Here is a 21,571-nt window from a genome sequence, read left to right as displayed (position 1 = left end):
GCTGGCTCCCCTTGGGGCCAAATCTTCAAACCCTTTTTTTGGGAGACTTTGAAATGGAAAAGGCTGCCTCTTCACCAGACGTGCTCCATAACTGAGCATGCAGAGATCCTCAGCTCTGTGGGCTCACGTTCCACTCTCAAAACTTTATTTTTCGTATTTGTGATTGTAGTGGCAGATGCTTGGGGTCATTTGGAGCTAGCCACCACACGGGGAAATACATTTGGCAGAACATTCTTGGTGTGAGTTCTCTGATCTCTTGAACTATACTGTCTGGTTTCTCATGGTTTGTGTGGAAAAAAAAAAAAAGAGGATGAAAGAACCAACAAAACTTTGCACTGCGCTGCGAAAATGTAAAGCACAATATAAGCATGAACCTCGGCGTGAACCTCTCAGGGATAAATATTCCCCAGATCCACCATGGTGTAGAATCCACCAGCTGTAGCAACGGGAGTAACAAGAGACGTGTCTTTCTCAAAGGGATTTGATGGACACTTGGCTATGTAGAGGAGATTAAAGACGGTGAGGTGAGAGTACGGATGCCCCAAGACCTGAACGTAAGTCTCCAGAACTGACTTAGGTGAGTTCTTGTCACAAGTTTCCCATCACCCTGAACAAACCACATTCCCACACGACATGCACGGATGTACGCCTACACGTTCACACAAACATCCTCACCCAGCTGGAGGACAGATGTGTGCTCCCAGACATGGCTGAGCCCGGGCGCACACACGCGTGCTGCCAAGCACAGATGTCCGCACACTCTAATTTCCGTCTCGGTTTTTGTTTCTGCTTTGTTTGGGGGTTTTGAACTGCGTGCTGATAAGGAACGTGGCATAAGCTTGACTTTGCCAGTGTTTGCACATTTCATTCTGTTGCTATGAAGTGTTCTGTGCTGTTATATCTGGCAGCCCACATCCAGTTTTGACCTATACAAAGAACACGTGGGTTTACTTTTTTTTTTTTTTAATAGTCTGGAATATGCTCATTCAACAGGATGGTAAATCCAGCTGTATCAGCAAAGTTAAGGATAACAGGCATGAAAGCTTCAGAAAAGACTCCAAAGCTTTTTCCCACAAGTCTTCTTTGTGCTCTAATACTTGATTTATTTTTCCCTTGTTAATGCTTTCTGAAGCCAGTAGCAAGGAAGGAATTAACGACACAGATTAAACGGGAGGACATGCTGACAGCACAGTAACTAAAACAACCAAAAACGCATTGCAATTTTAGGAAGAGCCTGTGTTAAGAGTATCCTGACACCGACCTTATAGAAAGAGGAGGGCAAAGATAAGCCCAGCGAACAGAGAGAACCGTGGGGCTGCGGACTGGGGACCACTTCAAGCATGCTGGCAGGATCCAGCACAATGCCATTTCGGTAGAGGCCCTGCAGAGCAAGAGGAGAGGGCTGCAAAGGAGCATGAAATCATGCCAGTGTCACACCTGGGAACACCAGTGTGCTGGAGAAGGTTTTGAGAAGTTGCTGTGAGGAAGGACAGCTGTATTCAGCAGACTGAGGGCTCTGAATGCTGCTTGTATTCCAGGGAATACCAGGATGCCCAGGAAAAAGTATATATTTTTTTTTAATATGCTGCACTGTTGTGTGTTAACAGGTCAGAAAACAGGTCCCTCGGTCTTCTCCAGGCTTGAGCTGCAAATTTTCTGCTCTGCACATGTAAAATAGGAAGGAGGAAAAAAAAAAAAAAAAATCACATAAAAAAATGCCTTCACAGATTCTGGTGAAAGCATTTCAAAGTCACTCATCACTAAAAGCAAATATGGCTGAGGGTCAAGGGCATGTGCCTGCTCAAGGCTCACCTTGAAGAAAATCCCTCCCTTTGGAAAATCTGAGTTTTATCCTGGCAGTGCTCACAGTCCAGCAGAGGCCCCTCGGCCCCTGCTGATGTGCGTTTCACCTGGGACTGGATTCAGACCAAGCAGGCAGCTGCTGCAAGTCCGCGACAGTGCTTTGCTCCATTCAGGCTTATTTATAACCAGAAGCTGATAATATCTCATTCAATTGGCTTCCCGTATTTTCTGTTTTGAAATTGGTGCTTTTATGTCTTGAAAACAGAGGAAGCAGAGGAAGGCAGAGCCTTCCCTGGAGGGGAGTACAAAGAGCAGCTTTATTCAGGTACGGATCCCAAGGGATATCAATCTAAAGCCATCAGCAAATTGTCACACTTGAAGCTACAATTTTCCAGTGAATCTGAATAGGCCCTTTCTCTCGCCATTCCAGTGGGACTTCATTGGCTTTCTGTGTCTTTGAAAAGAAGCCTGCAGAGAAAGAATTAAAAGGCAAGACAGAGCGGGAGAGTTGTTTAGAAATTCCCATTTTTGTTCATTAATTATGATGCAGCAATCTTGCACATTCTAGACGGGGATACTCAACCACTCTGGTGTTAGAGCACTAATCATTAGCACCAGTGCAGCAATAAAGAAGATTTAAACACCAAAATGAGCATCTAATACCTAAAACACAGTTTGATTTTAGCATCAAAGTGAGCCCCTCCACACCATATCTGCACACATGAAGCTTGCCCAGCCCGGCTGTACTTGGCTCCTTTTTAACGAACGTACTCACAGTGAAAGCACCAGGATGAGAGGCATGGTAGATACTGGGCAGTAAGCATTAATATGTATTTCCTGCTGCATTTTTTCACTCTTCAGCGTCACACCATGCTCATTTGTGGGAGATGGCTCTGCATCTCAGAGCAAGGTCATTTTGCACGAGCACTGGTTCCAGCCTTGAAGGTGGATGGAACAGAGCAGCCTTCCCAGGGCAGCAAAACATTCAGCACAGCAGTAAGGCTGATCAGCATTTTAAGAGTGGCCGTGCACCGGGAGGATTAAAAACCTCCTGATTTGTGTAAAACAGCTGCAACTGCCTGCAAGGGTGAGGAGTGAATGCTGATCGCCTTGCAGTGCCAAGGGTTCCTGGCTGTGGGGCACGCACCTTTTCCTCTAGCGAGCAGCACAAGACTGCTAAATTATTTCAGCTGTTCACCCTGAGCAGCTGCCATGTGCTAAGTGCCCTCTCAGGCCGTTTCCTGAGCATGGCTTTCACATTTTTCAACCGATAAGCACCATAATCCAGAAAGCGTTTTCAAAGAAAGGCTTTGCAAATTTAACTTAAACACACGTGGATGCGAACGTATGCATGTCAGCACAGGAGGACGGGACTTTTGGAGGAGCTAATGTTTTAATGCTAGTCAAATCAGCCTTTGCAAACTTCCATGTAGAGCGGCAGAATTCTTCTGCACGTGTCACCGCTTTCTTTTGCTTGTCCTTTTTCAAACATCCTATCACACGAATTGCTCCAGGGACTGGTCTTTGCCTTCGCTGTTTCATCAGAGCAGCTCTGACGGTGGTATTTCAAATGTGAGGGTATCTGCAGTGTTGCTGAGCCATGGCAGCTTTCACCTGCCTGGCCTTGAAGCTGCTCCTGATTAAAATGCTCCAGCAGCTGCAGGGACGATCTCTGTCCGGCTATTGTCACGTCTTTCTGCGACATTGCACCCCATCAATCTGCTCGAGTCAGTGTGCCAATTCCCAGAGCGGCGATGAGAAAGCAGAAATCTTAGTCTGCCTGTATGTCTGCCCTGGATCTTCATTAATTAGGCTAGTGAGCCATTAATTAGGCTACCTATGCTCCTTTAGAGATGCTTAATGGTCCCTGTGTAAGGCAGTAGGGTTCACAGTATCGGGGATGGAGTCTGGCTGTTATCAGCTGGAACTCTTTTTCCTCACTTGTCATCGAGGTCGCTTTGCTGTATTCCTGTTTTATTTACGAGCACGTTTAGATACAGTTCTGCTCATTTATGTACAAAGATGATGCAGAGCACTCCTCTTAAACGCCAATGCCGTTGCACAGGTCCTGGCTCGCCTAATCCTTGGCTCAGGGTTTTGTAGAAAGATTGGGTCCAGCCGCATGGTTTGGGGCTCAGCCCCGTTCATGGCACCCCAGACATCATTGAATTCCCACTGTCATTTCTAAAGAGAAGCTTAAATAATGAGGTGAACGAGGTAGAAAAATGTGAGTAAAAGGAAACCGCAGGAAGCCTGGGGTGAGAAGCGAGTTCTGGACATAGGAGCAGGGTAGCCAAAAACACCATAAAACCTCCAGCCCTTATGTACACAACCAATTTCTTCCCCTCGTTATTCAAGTTCTGAGTCTGATGCAACCCGGACTGGAATGTAGTAAGACTTGCAATGGCTTTCGTGTCCCACCAGATGTCAGCTCCTTTGCAGAGAAGGGCCCCGAGCCGACTTCCACCTCTCCATGGTGCAAGAATTGCTGAGACGTTGCATCAGCTGCGGAGGTGCGCAGCTCTTCCTGGAGCCAACGGAGAGCCCAGCCCAGCAGGGTGCGAGGAGGAAAGCAGCACAACGTGCTCAGGTTTTCAAAGATTTCTTCCCTGGCGAAGAAATCACCTTTCAGATTCTCCAGATTTGGGTGGCTCCTACCTACCTCTTCCTAAATGCTGGGTGATGACAAAGGAAGCGGTTCCAGCGGGGACTCAATGCAATGTTTTTGCCTGCCCCAAGAACAAGCCCGAGCGCATTCGTTTCACCCAGCCTGGTTTGTTGTGCCGTGGCACCTGGAGCGCCCCAGCGGCTCCTGCACACACTGCCTCCAGGGGTGTCTTGGACACAGAGCATCGGCTAGTGGGTATGGGTACCGGCCCCGTTTTCCGCTGGCAGGCAAATTAGAAATTTGTTTTTTAAGAATAATCGGTGCTCTGTTAGCACCTAGCCAGCCCTCGGTTCCCATTACAGACCCCTTCATCATGGGACATCAGAGCGGTTTGGAGGAGAGGAGCATTTTCTTTAATGGAAAAGGAACCAGGGGTGTCAGGAGGCAAACGATAGCCCTGGTAATGTGCCGGCTGCCAGGGGCAGAGCAGGGTTTAGTGTCTAGCCCGGCTTTTGTTGCCGTCACCATACAATGCTCCCATTCAGGTGCTCCCAGGCCCCATTTTTCCTCCCTCGGTAGGAAGGGGAGACGTCAGCCCCACCTCGGCGGTCACCTACCTTGCTCCCGAGGGGGGAGACCTCAGTTATCTCACGGCAGGTAGGGAGAGGAGGCTTGCTTACATTTTAGCTGAGGAAGAGTTAGGTTGGACGTGAGACAACCGAGTGCCAGGCCAGAGAGACATGAGGAGACTGTCTGGGGCGCCCGTGAGGTTTCCAAAGACGTTTCTAAGACCCAGCGTCTGCCACAGATGCCTGCAGCCTGCCCCGTGAGCTGGGCTTGTCTCATTTCTCACCTTTCTCCCTTGCCTAACTTCTGCATTTTTGTACAGCTAAGGACTGGGACTGACCCTTAGCGCTCGTTTTTCACCTACCTTGGTCCTGATAACAGCGATTAAATTAACAGTTGATTAAATTAATTCTGTTGCTGATTAAATGAAATCTGTTTTGTCTTCACAAAAAGCCACTGCCCCCGGCCTGCTGGGTGATCAGCTTTTTCTACAACTGCTTGGCCATGGCTATGGCAGCTGTCGGGCTCAGATTATCTGTTGCGTGGCGTACCTGTCTCCTTGGTCCCACAGGGCTTTTCCAGCCCGAGCAATGCACTGCGCGGGGGTTTGGTTTCTCCCACTCCAGTTCAGCCTGGTTTTGCCGGCCCCCTCCATAAAGATAGCTCCACGCATCCCTTATCACGCTAAACATTTGCCCTCAGGAATTGCTGACCCTGGCGAAATTCCTCGCGGTTTTGCAAAAGAAAAGAAAATATTTATTCATTCTCAGTGGCTTAGGGAGGTAAGCCTGGGTGTGTTAACCACTCACCTGTGAGTAGTCATGTTCTCCTAAAGGATTAGGCTGCATGGGCACGGAGAGGGTGTTGCTGCGACGTTGTCTGGGCCTTGCTTTGGTCTCGGTGGCTGTGGTGGGTGCAAGGAACCCTGCACGCAGCAGGACACGCGAGGCGCACGCTCCGTGTGGCTGCAGTGACACCGAGCTGCCAATTCCTCACTCGCCCCATGAACCCCCAAAACACAGGCGTCCCTCTAGGGGCAGTTAGCAATGTAGGGATCGTGAAATGTAGACAAAACTCTTGTTTTCTTCGAGCACAGTGTCTCATTTACAAAGCCCACCGCGCCATCGCAAACCTGTTCTCCTGCAGTGAGTGTCTGGCTGGATTCAAACCCCAGCAATTAGCGTGATTTGGTTTTTAAAGGATGGCATCGCGTCCGCTTCTGAACACCTTTCCGGGTGTTTTTACAGACATGATATAATAGGCGATGGTTCCGTATCTATCTATCTACCACTGACTCATTTTTTCAAAGGAAAGGCTTAATTTTAACCTCAAGCCGCAGTCCTGGTGAAACTAATACCCGTTAGCAGGTTTTCTTTCACTGAACGAGTACTGTTCTCTCTCGGAAATAACCGTCATGGTTTCCTTACGCACAGCCCCATTTCTCCTACCGGAAAAAAAAAAAAAAAGACAAAAGCCGCAAAAGGAGGTGAAAAACCACGTCTTGGCGATACGTGACGTCAGGCTTTTTCCTGCGCTGTTCAAATGGAAAGCACGGCCGCGTGGGTAGCGGTCTGACACCCTGCACACGATCACTGCTGACGAAGCAAAGGGGAGTTCGGTTCCGCTGGAAAGCCAATATTTGCTCTGCTATCTGCTGCTTGCTCCCTGGCACTATCTGGCGAGGATCGCAGGTGTGAGCGGGGTTTCTATGGTGGCTGTTGACACTCGGGCCAGCTTCGTGTTTTCCCACAAGATAAAACTGTCACGGTGCAGGGCTGGGGCGCGAAGCAGCTCAGCCGTGCGGGGACGGTCAGCTGCTGCGGGATGCCCTCCTTGTTACAGATTTATCGGTGGGAATGGGTACAAAACAGAGAAATGTGTAGCAAAGGGGTCTGGCAGCGCTCCCAAGCGCGGAGCTGCTACTGGGAGATGCTGGCGGCTCTCCCCAGGCATGGGCTTGCCTGGCGAGGGGCTCAGCTCCCGCTGGGGTTCCTCGTTCCTACCAAATCCCTCACCTTTCCCCACTGCACCTGGAGGCTGCCGGGGTTTGCACAATCCGGTGGTTAGCTGCCGGGGAGAGGCAACGAGCCGAGCACGGGGATAATCCTTAAACCCCGAGCATCGGCCTGCCTGGCTGGAGTTAACCGGCTTTGAGACTCGTTCTGCCCTTTCTTCTCGTTTTCTCAGTTTTCCCCGCAGCCATTTCAGCGCAGGGGTGAGGACGCTGTGGGTCGGTCCTGTCCTTATGATGATGCTCGGAGCAAACGGCCCCAAATCAGCAGCGCAGCGCTCAGCCCACCGCGACGTGCACCAGGAGCAGGGCTGGTGCCTGGGGAGACCGTGGCCTGCAGCGGAGGCCGTGCAGCTCCACCAAAGGGCTGGAATTTGGTTAAAAAAGGCAAGGGAAACCAAAGGAAAGCATCCTTCCCCACCTAACTCCCTGCGTGAATCAACAGAGCTGGCTCCGGTCTCCAAACTCTCCCAGGATGAAGGCTTTACCCCAGCGCCCGGGTGGGGAACAGGCTATGAGAAGCCTTAAATCATTGGAAATCTTGTTGCTGCAGGAGATCCCCTTCTGGAGCCCGTTCCTGTGACACTGCTACAGCTCTGCACGGCGCAGCCTCTCGGGTGAAAGGCTCCTTTCCTGAAAAAAAAAATAAAATAAAATAAAATAAAATAAAAAAGAGCCTCCTGCAGGGAGGAAGCAGAGGCCACAGTTTTGAGGGAAGCATTTCCCCACGGCCCCAGCTGGCCACGAAATGGTTCCCGTGGTCTTCTGCTGCAACAGCTCCTGGGGGGGGGCTTGCAGCAGGCGGCAGGCGTGAGAGCGGTTTTCAGGCTCGGTTTGCTGTGAGCGTTGTGTGCTGTGGTATTGGGCCCACGCAGCGAGGAGAAAATCCCATGCGGGATGTTTGGAAAGATTTTGGGGTTTAGCTCATCTGACCGGGGTGCAGGAGGGTCTCTCAAATTTGGGTTACGAAACCTGTTGAACCTTTGCTCAGCAGTGACTGCAATGACTGCTGAGAAGCTCCACAGGGCACTGGAAAAAAAAGTCTTATTTTTGCTTAAGTTTTTCACGTTTTAACTTAAAAGATGAATTTTAAACATGGAGGCTAAAACCAAGCCGGAGAGGCTTGAGGCTTGCAGGCTTTTTAAGTAGGTAATGCCGGGCCTTTGGTTTTTTCTAGAACCTGTGAGAGGTACGTGAAGAAAACAAGCACAAATCACAAAAGGATTTTTCCATCCCCAAATGTTCGCTCTAAAAATAAAACGTTACCAGTGGTGGCAATTTCCAGTTACACGGTGTCTGATCTGCGCTCGACTTTTGTGCCTTTAAATGGCTTTCCTGTAGGAGCTGGCATTTTCTGTGGATGCAATTATTTGCTTCACCTGGGGAAGAGATGCCCAATTAGCAGCTGCTCAGCCAGACCTTTCTGTTCCGTGTCTCGGGCTCCTGCTCCCACCCTGTGACCGCGCTGCCTACGGCCAGCGCTGGTTTGTGCAGAATTGCACAGGCGAAGACATCATGTGAGAGCTTAAACTTCGCGTTGCGGAGAGCCAGCGCCTCTGTGAGAAGCCTTTCAGGCAGCTTTGTCCGTCTGGGCTTTTTCCTAATGCGAACATGATGCTGGCAAGCGGCTAAATGCCATTTCGTGGGGGTGAACGCTGCAGACGGACGGACGGACGGATGTCCGACATGCAGCAGGACACGGTGAAACAGCCCCGTGGTGGCAATGCCTGGCGTGCCGCTGGTTTGTGGTCCCCACAGCACCCCGAGGCTTCTCCTCGGCACGCAGCCGAAATGCTCGGCTTGGTTTTCACGAGGCTCGTTGTAGACAGGTTGCACGCACGGTTCTTCCGATCGCCTGCGCGCGGTCGGCCTGCTGACTTCTGCGTAACGAAAGCCAGGGCCAGCAGCAAACCTCACTTCAAGCCCTTGCAGGCCCAAGAGCTTTGCACGCCCTTGCTCACGCCGAGCTTTGCGTGGCTCCAGTCCCTCCCGGCCGAGCCGCAGCCTCGCCACCCGCCCTTCCCCAGCGGAGGTAACACGGCCCCTCCGGACATCGCCTGTTTGTGTTTCAACCGATCCGCTGCCTCCGCAGCACCACCAGCCCCGCCGGGCAACGTGCACCGGCACCTCCCCACACCTCGTTGCACCACAAACCCCCCTCCGCGGGATGCCTGAGATGCCCAGACGTGATTTCTGAGCTCTCCCAAGCCGAAGGGCAGGAGGGGCGAGCTCTCCGCGGCACGCAGCGGTTACACGAGGCGAGGGGCGGCGCGGGGAGCCCTCAAATCTCCAGACAAGTTGGAGCAGAAATGACCTCCCTGAAACCCGGAGCCAGGCTCCTGCGCGTGCTGACCAAACCAGCCAGAAAACTGTCCGAAGGGGAGAATTCATTTGTATTCCCAGCACGTAGCTGCACTACCAGGGTTTGTACAGGCATATTGCCACGTCCGTACAATTTGTTTATGGCACATAGCACGCGTGAGGCTCTGCGCATTTTATTTTTATTACTCATTTTCATGATAATGCCGTTGACTACTCCGGAGGCTACAAGATTCATAACTTGGGGCTGGTACAGACAACACCTCATTTTCAGCAGTCTGGGGAGGCTTTTGGTGATGCCCTCCTCAAAGCTTGAATTCTGCAGAGGGCCTGGCACGGTGCATGGGCAGAAAACGCGGTGGCAGAGGCCTGTAAGACCTTCTCCTCTTCCACTACCAGCCTTGAAAGTCAGAGGCATCTGCTCTTGCCAGAGCCTGACGTGAAGCCACTCGACGGCTTGCAGGCAGCCAGAACAAGCACATCACACCCAGCGGGGCAGCTCTGCGACCCGCGCGTGTCCCTGGCACCGCTGGCGAGCTGGCCTGGCCCCGCAGGACGCGGCGGCAGGCGACGACAGCCCTGCAGAGGAGCCAGGAACGCAGGACAGGGCAGGCTGCGGCCCCTCGGGCTGAGCCGTCTGCATGGGGGCCCCAGAAGGGCAGCAGGAAAAATCCATTGAATTAGGGGCAAGAGGCTCAGGCAACGGGAATTGTCTTTTCTGACTTCTCTTGCCTCTAATTCCATGCAGGATTCAAGGCACGGGATGGCCGAATGCGCATTTACCTTCCTCGTTGTGCAGTTTGGACGAACCCCAGGGGAATTTCCAGCACTTATTACCCCGCTGAACGGCACCTTTCTTCTGCTCCAGGCAGGCGGGGAGGATCATTTGCAGCTGGGGAAACCGAGGCACAGCCAGGCACGGTGGTGGCTGGCTGGAGGAGAGCCCAGCCATGCAGCTCCCCCCCAGCCCCGCTGCCACCTCCCGTGCCGACCCTCCCCAAAAGGGCCTGCGCGGGGCCAGCGGCTCGCAGGGCAGCGGCCGGGCAGCTCCTCGGGGATGGCGAAGGAGAAGCTGCGGGTGCCCCGGCGAAATAAGCTGGGATGCTCCTGCACAGCTTTTCTTCTTCTATTCGTACTGAAGAGGTGTGTCTGGGCAGTCTGCCCATCCCTTCTCCTTCATTATTTTTCTCTATTTTTGAGAAAGAGATCTTATTATGAAAATTCATGATTAAAAAAAACCTACACTCAGATCTGCAGAAAACTTGCACATTTCAGGAAATATGCGGGGGGTAGAAAGCTTTATAGGTCTCTAAAAAAAATCCCCTGCTATATTTCAAGGTCTGGTGGTCAGGGTTGGAGGAATATTTTTGTTTGAGATCTACAAAACCTGCTCTTCAGTAACCCGGCGTCGCTGATCTCTGACACCTTGAACAGGTCTCCAGCAAAATCCGGACAGACCGGCATGTGCTGTGCAGGCACCCCCAGCCTGTTCCTTCCGAGGAGATGAGGAGCCATCTTTATTTCATGGCTCTTGTGCAACAGGTGAAATATTAGCAGCTCCTTGCAACTCCCTTTTAAAAAAAGGCTTCCAAGCAGAGCTTCTGTTGCTTCAATTTTAGGGGACGATTTTGTTGCCCAGTGTATTTTGCCGCAAGGAAGTTTGTCAACCTCAACTCTCCTTTTGTGAGTTTTCCTCATACCCGTATCACATTTTTGCTGTGTTAGTTTATCTGCCTCCGAGGATCCCTTTGTTAGCTCTCCCCACAACTCCTCGTCAGCTCCTTTCATTCCTTTACTTTTGCACCCTTGAAGCAGCTCCCAGCCCGTAACGCCCCACCCTTCAGGCAGCTTCATCCCAAAGCAAACAGATTTGCTGCCTTTCATCTTTCGCACCAATCTTCGGATAAACAACTGTTTTATTGCTTTTTCTGGGCATGCCTCCCGTTTGCAGAGGCATTTCTACCTGCTGCTCCAAGGGCTCACGCTTCTTTGGTGGCAGACCCCAGAGCTTCTCTCCGGGCCACTCAAACAGGCAGCTGATCCTGCTTTGGGGGAGAAAAATGGAAAAAACATCAGTCCCTCTCCTGTTTGTCCTTGCTTTCTCCCTCGCATCACCAGTGCAGCCTGCAGCCGTCAGGACAGAGGGAGGAGGAGTGCAGGACTGGAGCTGGGGAGACGCTGCTTGGCACCACCTGGGCATCGCATCGGATCCACGCGGGGCTCCCCTGCAGCGCATCCTTCCTAGGCAAAACCCAACGGGGGGCTTTCCCTGCTGCTGGAGGCAAACCGACATCTGTCTGTCCGTCCGTCCGTCCGTCCGTCCATCCATCCATCCACCCACCCACCCACCCATCCATCCCCCAGACACACGGAGCTGTCCCCAAAGGCACGGCTGCCGCAGCGGCACCAGAGGAAGGGACACCAGGGGGGGAGCCAAGAGCCACCGCGTGGCCAAAGGCCCACGTCCCCAGCAGCCGCCAGCAGGCAGCTTTTATGGAAAGCTCGTACAAAGCAGGAACTGATCCCTTCCCTGCTTTGCCCGTCCAGCCTTGGGAACGCGGAGATTTAGTGCTCCCCGAGGCACCGGCTGCACCAGGGCTGGTGCGCTTCCTAACAAACCCTTTTGTCTGAGCTCTTTTTGAACTTTCAGGCGCACATACTTCTGGTCTCAACAACATCCTGTGACACGGAGCGCATGATTAACGTTGCTGTGTGTGACAAAACGCTTCTCGCCTTTGTCTGGGTCCGTCCGCCTGAGCGCTCGCCCCGTGCTTGTGCAGCTGCCGGTCCTCGATCGCTGCCCGCTGCCGTGGCTGGGGCGTCCACGCCAGCTCCACGCTCAGGGTGGGTGCTTGGTTTCACCCTAGGATGCTCTTCTCCGTGTCTCTGCTCACTGTAGCCCCTATCACAGCTCCTTGCAGCGGGCCCAGGCTATCCCTGGACCTTCCGCCACGTGTGTCCGGGAGCGGCGCGCACCTGCCTGCTGCGAGCGCGGCAGCCTCGGCTGGGGCCCTTTGCGGCTTTGAAGGTCTCCGAATCCCGGAGCCTTGCTCCAAAGCACGATGCGTTATCTGGCAGCAGCTCCTTGGGCTTCACTCCCTGCGAAGAAAAGCTCCAGCACGGGAAGTTCTCCAAGCGAGCCTGTAGCGAACATGAATGCAAATAACTCATTTCATTTCTCTGCTACCGCCTTATCTGTCTGCAGCGCGGCCCCGGCCCCACTGCGGCTCTGGCAGGCTTCCCGCGGCCTTCGGAGCCCTCCTTGTTCTCACGCTGCTGGTGTCACTCGTGAGTGCCACGTTTGACTTGTCTTATCGAGCTTTTACATTTAATTTACCGGAGTTTATTCTCTCTTCTGTTTTCCTTCTTTGGCCACAGCCGTCGGTTTTTGAAGGATCTCTTTCAGATGGCCGTGGCGCTCTCTGTTCCGCTGTTTGGCCACGCTGGCTTTTAGAGAGGTTTTCCGTAGATTACTCCAATACCTCCACTAAGAGCCTCTAACGCGATGTTAGCCCCTTGTTGCATACAATAGCCTTGTGAGCGCGCTCCCGTTTCTGCACCTCTAACTTCCTCCTTTATTACCGATGTGTATTTAAAGCCAAATGCTTCCGCAGTTACTGGGTGGGGGCCATGGAGGCTGTTCGGCTTCGGCACGTAACACCGCCGCGTCCCTCACCAACTGTTGCTTTCTGAAGCAGCCACTCTACGCGCTACTAAATCAGCAATTGCCTTCTTTTTGTGAATTCTCTAATTGTTCTCAAGAAGCAGGCCGAATGTAGTGCCTGAAATTCAGCATCAATGAGCGCAACGTCAGCAGGCGTCACCGAAGACTCCCCCATGCTGCTGGGTTTTCTTGGCGGCCTTTCTTAGCTCCATTTTGGGCCCACTTCTTCCCGTTGGTGTCTGCGTGCGTGTCAGATGAATAGTGCCAGCACCACCTTCCCCTTCAGGAGGGAAATCCGAGCTCTTCCCTCCGCACCCGCTCGCTGCAAGCCTTCCCGCAGCCCTCCCACCTGCCCACGTCTGCGCCCAAGCCCCCCGTCACCTCCCGCCACCCCAGCCCACGGAGCATCCCCAGCACACAAGGACACGGGGAAGAGGGAAGCGCACCAGAGGCTCGCTTTCCCCTTACGAAGTCTGAGATCTTCCTGCTGCTAGGCATTTCTTTAGCCGCGAGCTTCCAGCAGCAGCCTGAGCAGCATCTCCACCCTGCAGCCACAGCCCGGGAACTAGGGCATCGCCTTCTCCTCCTCCCACCTCTCGCACAAAGCTCACCCAGCTTCCCAGCCGCCTCGTTTGTGTTATGCAAAACCAGAAACGGCAGCTTGTCCTTTAAACAGGAGGATGGGGACTGACAGAGGAAGAGACGCTGTGCTTGTAGAGGAACGCTTGGGAACCCAGGGCTCAGGTGCACGCACGGAGAGCGGGTGGATGCGGGATGAACAAGGCAACCTTGTGCAAAATCAAAGGTTTGGAGGCAAAAACCAGCAACGAGAGAGTTGTAATTCAGCTTTCTTTGTTAAAAAAACAAACAAACAAAATCCCGAAACATAAAACAACCCAAACATTTAACAGATTTGTTAACCACAGACATAAAAAGAATCAAGAATACTAGAAAAAAAAAATACATTGCAGGAGACATTTTGTTTTACAAGGCAATTTGATTAAGTTACTACTGGCTGACCAGCACCCGGTCAGCTGTGGAATAGCTGTGTTGACAGGAACACAAACATTGTAAATAGCATTTACTGTAGAAGTATTAAGACTAGAAGATATTTACCCTTTAAAATAAATAGAGTGTCATCTACAGCAACATTTAAATTAGTAAAATATTTTTTAAAGCAACCAAATACAACAAAATTGTAAATCAGATCTACATTTTCTTCTGTAGGTTAAAATCCTTTTTTTTTTTTCTGTTAAAAAAAAAAAACACACAACAGAAATATGAACTTTAGAAGAAAGGTATCACTGAAAAGTCAGATTACTCACTAGAAGTGAATTTCACCCTGGCTTTTATTCCGAGGGCCGGTGCAAGGTCCGGGTACCACCTAAAGTTGGCCCTGTGCAGGGCTTTAGGTGGGACACGGAGCCCGCCGTGCCCTCTGAACGAGCCAGGATTTTTCTCTGCGTGTGACATTCGTCCCAGGCAGGAGACGTGGCCGGGTCGCATCCGAGAGCTCCCCGAGCCCCTGCGCCGAGACGAACGTCACCCAACGGGAATAATTTAGGTGCAGGTAGAAAGTCTCTTTCAGGCCACTTAAAAATTAATTCAGTGTTTAAAAAAATACTTTTTTTTTTTTTCTCATCAACACGTAACAGCTGGAGGAAGCAACACCCCTTCTCTCGCAAGGAACGGGGTGGGGGGGTTAAAAGCAAAGAAAATCCTCTGGACATCGGTTCCTTAGGGGTGACCTAACCTGAGCGACGTTTCCTACCACCACGTCCCGCGGCGGAGAGCGCCCGCACGGCGCGGGGAGCTCCTGGTTCCGCCCAGCCCCGCTCGCTCTCCTCCCACCCAGCTCCACGCAGGGCCCTCGGCTTCCCCCCCAGCTGCCGGTTCCAGCTCGGACCGCGTAAACCGCGAAACTCGGCGAGCGTGGGCAAAACCAGCGCAGGGCGCGACCCCTCGTCTCGTGAAGCGAGCGGAAGAGGAGAGCCCCTTGAGCATCTCTTGACGCTGGGGTCCCGTGGGAGGCCCTGATGTGGGTAAAGGGCGCCGGAGGAGCTGCAGGAGCTGATTTCCATCGCCGCTGTGCTCCCACAGCTCCCCGGTCGGCAGCCAGACGCCACCAGCTCCGGCCGTGCCGGCCTTCCCATGGCCAGAGATGCTCGTGGGGCTCCGTGGGCTGACACCAGGTTCCCATTTAGGGCTCCGCCGAGGTCACCGCGCCGCCGGCAAAACCCAGCACGAGCCCCAGAGGGAACTGGAGCTTCACCCCCGGGCTGCCCTTTCTCACGCCGCAGCGCGAAGCGTGGCTTCGGCCGCTTCTAAACGGCAAACCTCGCCAGGGCCCGGCCGTCCTGCGCCTTCCCTTTTGATGTCACTGGGAACGGAGTTACGCAACCCGCCGACGGAAAAGCTGGTGTCCCACAAGAACAGCCAGAGCCTTGTGTAAGGAGAGCATTCGGCTGTTTTTGTCTTTATTTTTATTGAAGCCCGAGAACGCTGTAGCCTCGGTTAAAGGCACAGGCACCATCGCAGACCAAGAGAAAACCTGCAGACATCTCGTCCCAGCACTGCGTGGTGGGGAAGAGCTCTGCCCAGACACTGCTGTCCCTCCGGGCCCCGTGGCACAGCCCAGCACGTGGGATGGACCCACAGAGGAGCCCGATTTATTCCCCTACCCGAGCCGCCCACAGGGAGAGCACGTGGAGAACAACAAAGCGGCCTCGCAGGGGCTCCCATCCAGTTGAAGGGTCTTTAAAGTTTGTTCAAGCGACAGAGTCCCTTTGAACTTCGCTGTCCACAGAGGGTGCCGTTAAAAACAATAGCGTGTTTACCAGAACACAGTAGCTGGGATGGCAAACGCCGCAAATACTGCAGGAAATTTAAAAAAAAAAAAAAAGATACAACAACAAAAAAAGCTTCCCCCTGTTTTCGTCCGGGAGCGCTTTGCAGGGCTGGGCAGGGCAGGTCCCCTCGCAGCCTGGGAGGAGGTTTCACAGTTGGGAAGAGGAACCCGCGCCAAGCCATCGGCTCCCACCCCGCTGTTACCAACCCCTGTGGGATGCTATTCCACGAATAACCCTAACAACTGACTCCCCAGGACTCGAAATACTCAAAAACAAGCTGCGTCGAAGAAGAGCGATAATGGAAAGGGGATTAGCACGACGACCAACTGCGGGCACAGCAATCACTGGCAGAAAAACGAAGCCACGGCCCCACGGCTCCACTGCCACGACAGCTACGGCGAGCTGGGGGCCGTATTTGCAAGAACACTGTCACATGAAATATAGTCACGAGGTACCTCATTTAACTCTAGCTACTGACGGGGAAGGCAAACGCACGGTCACTGCGGTTGTAGGTGTCCTCTGTGGGGAGGGTTCATCTCCCTTGGTGGGTTGTGCACAGATTACAACAGGGTGACTGATCACAGGCTCAAGAGAGTACAAGCAAACAGTAAAAACACCGGAAAAATTCCACATCCAGTTCTGGGAATGGTGAGAAACTTTCTGTGAGAAGTCTCTACCGCTCCCCTCGCCCCCAGCGAGGCATCCCGTTCCCATTTTGAGGAAAAGAAGCAGCGAGGAGGTCTCCCATTGGGATGGATGCTCTGTTTCCATACCAAAACCCACTGGACACGACCAGCAGACACTGCCGTTCGCTGGTTCGAGTTAAAGCTTTTGCCCTGGACAGCAGATGGTAGCAGCAGCTCCACCCTTCGGAGAAATTGCTCTAGTTGGGTTTTCTTTTTGAAATGAAATTCAGTTTTACCCCCTTATTCGTTATCTCCCTAAGCTCGAGCATAAAGAACCCCTCTCTCTTACAGGCATGCCACCAGGCTCTAGTGGAGGGGAACTATTGGCCTCAAAAAATCAGGGATAAAAGAAATCAGGCTTTGAAAGGTGAACTTTGTCCTGAACCAGGCTGAGATCTGAGCTGTGGCCGACCAAATTCAACATCTGCATGATTCCGTGCTGCTGCCTGGTTCGGTTTCTCCCTATACATCTCTTGCCGTGGACACGCTGGCGAGGTCACCACGAAACCTATGACATCAATGCCAGAGCCAGCAGGTTAGTAGTACGACAGGAAGATCTTTAGCAGCAAGTGGAAAACGATCAAAGTTCTTAAAAAGCAAGCAAGCCGGTTAAGGATTTAATTAAGATCAGTTAATAAAAAAATAAATCTCAGTGTGACATCTCCTCTTTCAAACCAGTGTGAAAGGGTCACCAAGAGGATGTTTTTTATTCACGATCTTCATCACTGATGAAACTCATTAAGAGATATGCCCAAACCAAGCAATCCCCACGTTTGGGAGACTTGGACCCATTTCTGAGCTCTCTGTGGATTGGACTCGAGTGTTAATCTACGTTGGATTGAGGTGCATTTCCTTTGCATCACAAGTTAACTCTGCTGGTATATATTAGCACGGAGAGCCTCTAAATTCAATCCAGGCTCTGCAGGAAACCAGTCCTGAGACCATTACAGCCCCAAAACGCAGGCTAAGTGGAAGGTGAGAGACTGGTTCTTTAGCCATGAAACAGGTCCAGCATAAGGAGTGATTTCCAATCACTACCCTGCAAAAACATCTCAGCCTTCAGCTGGAAGAGGATTCCTTGTAAGGAGGGAAAACTGAGCTCAGGCTTTACGGTTCATGACCTTATTTATGCAAATGTCTCTCCACAGGCTCTGAGATGCTCCAATTCATTGCACGTAGGTCCCTGAACAGCCACGCACTGGCCATAACTTTGGGTAGTTCTGCACTGCAGACATACCCAAACCAGCTGCAATTCTCCATAGCTTAACTCATCTCGAGCAGCGCTCTAAATTAATACATTTGTAGTGCAGTCGAGCTGGCTTGGGTATCTCTACGCTGTAGTGCCATGGAATAAGCAAAGGTTTTCAGCACGATGATTGTCTCACCTATTCCTGCCTCGAAGCAAAGGTGTGTGCTTGGTGAAGCAATAGCAAAGAGCTGCACGCGGATACTTGTTGGCATAACTGTGGTCATTGTCACACACTGGAACAGAAGCTGCCACCTGCTATAACATAAATGCTTTTTTTTTTTTTTTGCCAAAGCTTCTTAAAAGGACAAAGCATGAGCTAGTACCATTGGTGTCCTTAATGCCTCTTTTCCAAAATGACTCTACGCTAAGAGGAGAATCCAGTAGGAAGCGTTAGCTCTTGGAGGATCCCAGCTTCCAAACAGCTTAGTTTACAAAAATAATATATAGAAAAAACAAAATCAACAACCTATTTTCTAAAGCACAAGCACAGAGAAGATTTGTAACAGAGACTAGTGCAGCTCACTTGTAGGGACAAGATGCATTGGATTTCCAATTGACTATCACCTCGACCGTGGAGGCATTACGAGCAAACTGTTCAGCAAGCCTCCAGCCCCTGCTTCTTAGAGCAAAACAACCTACAGCAGACCAAGAGTAAAGACAGGCTCCAGCCTTTTGGGGATATCCGCCCCTTTCCGCCCCCCAGAGCCGGTTGGTCCCATCTCCCCTGCAGGCACTGGTAACGCGGCATAACGGAGGGCACGGGGACAGGCAACGCAGGCAGTTCCCAGCAAACGAGCCAGGAGAATCCCACCAGAATTTCATCTTTGACATTGGTTTTAGGGGCAAGCATCAATCATGCTGAGGGCAATGAACAGGGCCACTTGCAGAGCAGAATGGTGCTCATCCCACGCTGGATGACAGCCTATCTACAGAAAACAAGGAGTGAGCAAGCTGTCTTGACCTTCCGCTAACTCGTGCAATTCCCTGGGTTTACTGGGAAGAACTCCACCCTTGGGCCTGTACCTGACCCAGTGCTAATTCACAGGGCCCCGGGGTTGTTGTTCTGGTGGAGAGCATCCCAGAGAACTGGCTCAATAGCAGGGAGATCGCTTGGATCTGAGAGTTAAAAGCCATGGCAAGGAACCCCAAGTGCTCATTTCAGGAACACAAGGAAAGTCAGGCAAGGCTTCCTCACACCATTTCTCTGACACTAATTCTGCTCTGCCTTGTCTCGCCTAAATCACTGCCCGTGGCGCTTCCTGGGCAGAGCCCAGAGCATCCAGCAGCAGGTATTTAGGGGTGTGTGTGTGTGAGCGAGCACCAACATCAGCCAAAGTCCTTAAACTACCTTAGCTTCTCAGCCACCCCCCGTGACCAGGTAAGGCGGGTGGGTCGGGCTCAGGACCACCGTGCAGCTGTGTTTCAGCGCACAGCCCCAGCCCCGACACAGGCACCTTTGCACAGCTGGTGATGCTCAAACTGGGCTCGAGAGGAGATCCGCCACAGCCTGGGGGATGCACAGCTCACTGCTAACTTTAGTTTTAAAAACCCTAACGAGTTACCCTACACAGAACTGAAGTACAGTCCTCAATATCACACACACACACACACACAGAGGCCGACTGGGCTCGCTGCTGCCGGACACGCAGGACCCCTTGGAAGTAACCAGCAGGAATTCCTCTTCCTGGTCCACGTTCGTACCAAGAACTTCTCATGAATGCTCGTCTGCCGGGCTAAAAGGTGGCAACAGGAAGGCTGGAGGAGGCAAGGCAGGGCAGGTGGCATGGTGTCAGGCATGAAGCAGCTCTGCCGGGGTGCTCCAATGCCTGGGTTTTCTTTATGAGGGATCAGAAGTGTTTTCTCCTTGTGTCGTCTTAAAATAATATTGTGCGTTTCCTGGAGCTGAATGTCTCTGCTTTTCCTGCTTATGATTCTTGAGGAACCACTTCCATCAGTTTCTGGCACACGGCTGTTGCGTGGACTACAGGGGAGAAAGCAAAGGATGGGTCAAAGAGATTGCACACAGAGGGCCCGACACACATCTTGACTCAGTTCATGACACTTTGCCTCAAAGGGGCAGAGTACACGCTTTGGTTCTGAGCAGGATTAGTCCAAATACAATTTAAGAAGTGAAAGCAAATGAACCACAGGCTGCTCTCTACTCATGCCTAGAACTTGAGCATGTAACACTGGGAGCTTCGCTCCTGCAGCAAGGATCCTACACTGCCCCGAGAGAGGCTCCTGTACTTCTCGACACCAGTTTCTACTTGCACGGTGATACGGTAACTACATTTGGATGCCAGAACTGCAAACACTCCAAAGTGAGTCAGGCACAATAGCAGGAACAGGCATAGAAAATATGAGCTGACAGTTCTCCTTCCAATTTCGAAAACCTTGGCCGTACGTGCACACAGCTTCTTTAGACTCAAGAACCTGGGAGACGACCAGCCCAGCGCGCTGAACACAAGGCAGAGTCCACTGCCTCACACCGCCACGCAGGATGGCGTGGGCACAGAGAAGGGAAGGGAAGCATTTTGCTTGAAAGCGTGTACAGGAAAGGTGCCCAACTGGAGTAACTTTATTTTTCCACTCATTAGTTACGGTGACTGGTATCTAACCACACCTGCGCTTTCTGCTGCTTCATTGTGCATTTGGACACCACTAAACAGACTTGCCAGGTAAAGCTAACACTAATTCTAAATACATGCAAGCAAAAATAAACTCAGATTAGTCAGAGGTGATCAAATCATCTGCAACTTATGTATATACCCGTGTTTAAAGTTGACATGTTTCTAATGGGGCATTTGCAGGATTATCATTTTATGTCCCCAGATTATTTTCTCCTCAAAAGCTCTTGGTGGTAAAAAATAATTAATATGGTAATTTGCCAACCAGACAGTGCAAAAATGGCTTTTCCAGGAACTGAGCCTAATACTCAGAATAAAAAAACTGAGTGAGTGAGAGAGGGAAAAAAAAAGACTAAGGACTGCTGAGCTCTGTTTAATGCCTTTTTCTTCTTCATAAAAAGCACCCAGCTGAGGCTGGACATCTCTGCTCGTCTGCTTTTCTAGGTCAGCCTGTTGTTTGAGAGCTGGGAGACAGATGGTGGAGTTCAGTTACTTAGACAACATGGATTGACTTTCTTGGTCGAGGTGTTCAGACAGAGGTTACATGTCCAAGCACGATCTTTCCATCCCTTCAAAACACACCATGGTGTAGTACCAGCTGTTGGAAAACCTTACACAAAGATAACCTAAAAATTAGCCTTAGAAGAGAAAACATCCAGGAGACATGGGATTTTCTCTTCCTTCTATGCTGCTGTCACATTTTGATGCCAAGGAGAGCTTTGACTGGATCAGAAATGTTAGCACTGGCTAAGTGATGAACTGGGACCAATTCCCAACTTAACAGCATTCAAATTTTTGGCCAACTGTGCTCAAACTGTTACGCTGTTATTTCTTTTCCATCCCAGTGCCACCAGAAAGCTATTCTCTGCTGATAAAGGCCTGACTCGGTGCTTTTACAGGAGGCAGAAGGTAACAAAGGGTTCACCGAGTTATGCTCCACTGCAAAACAACATCCAGCTTGCCAGGAGAAGAAAAAGAAAAAAGGCATTTGGCCCAAACTTCAACTATCACAAGTCAAGGTGCATTTTGGGTGCTTGGTAGATAAGGTAATCATCAGGTTAAAACTTGTTAGCATTAAAAAAAATTGATCAGAGCCAAGACATTGAAGCCTCCACTACACAAACGGGAGCCAGTGCTACGAGCTGCAGCACGCTCACCAGGAAGCACTGCTGTTCTTGGAGCAAACCC

General features: G+C 51.5%; 2 protein-coding genes and 1 long non-coding RNA gene across 3 annotated transcripts in view; 1 reads left to right on the top strand and 2 right to left on the bottom strand.

Moving 5' to 3' along the window:
• Positions 1-215: 215 nt before the first annotated feature.
• Positions 216-9,380, bottom strand: LOC308176473 (uncharacterized protein; the record flags this gene model as incomplete). Its single annotated transcript, XM_080552219.1, has 3 exons — positions 216-1,661; positions 1,813-2,271; positions 2,579-9,380. The coding sequence occupies one exon, from the start codon at positions 9,378-9,380 to the stop codon at positions 8,388-8,390; it is 993 nt and encodes a 330-aa protein (XP_080408345.1). The 3' UTR covers positions 216-1,661; positions 1,813-2,271; positions 2,579-8,387.
• LOC308176491 lies at positions 7,551-14,292 on the top strand. The gene is made up of 2 exons (XR_013938283.1): positions 7,551-7,606; positions 8,167-14,292. It is a non-coding gene; the product is annotated as an uncharacterized lncRNA (long non-coding RNA).
• SLC7A5 (solute carrier family 7 member 5) overlaps positions 13,804-21,571 on the bottom strand; it is a 39,923-nt gene continuing 32,155 nt past the window's right edge. Inside the window, exon 10 of the mRNA XM_080552211.1 lies at positions 13,804-19,737. Within this exon, the coding sequence (XP_080408337.1) occupies positions 19,682-19,737 (56 nt within the window). The 3' untranslated portion in view covers positions 13,804-19,681. The remainder of the gene's footprint in view (positions 19,738-21,571) is intronic.

This window comes from Anser brachyrhynchus (assembly GCF_964034855.1).
Source record: "Anser brachyrhynchus genome assembly, chromosome: 12".
Classification (NCBI taxonomy): Eukaryota; Metazoa; Chordata; class Aves; order Anseriformes; family Anatidae; genus Anser; species Anser brachyrhynchus.
The sequence above is the reverse complement of the archived record's forward strand: the minus strand, read 5'-3'. Positions and strand labels throughout refer to the sequence as shown.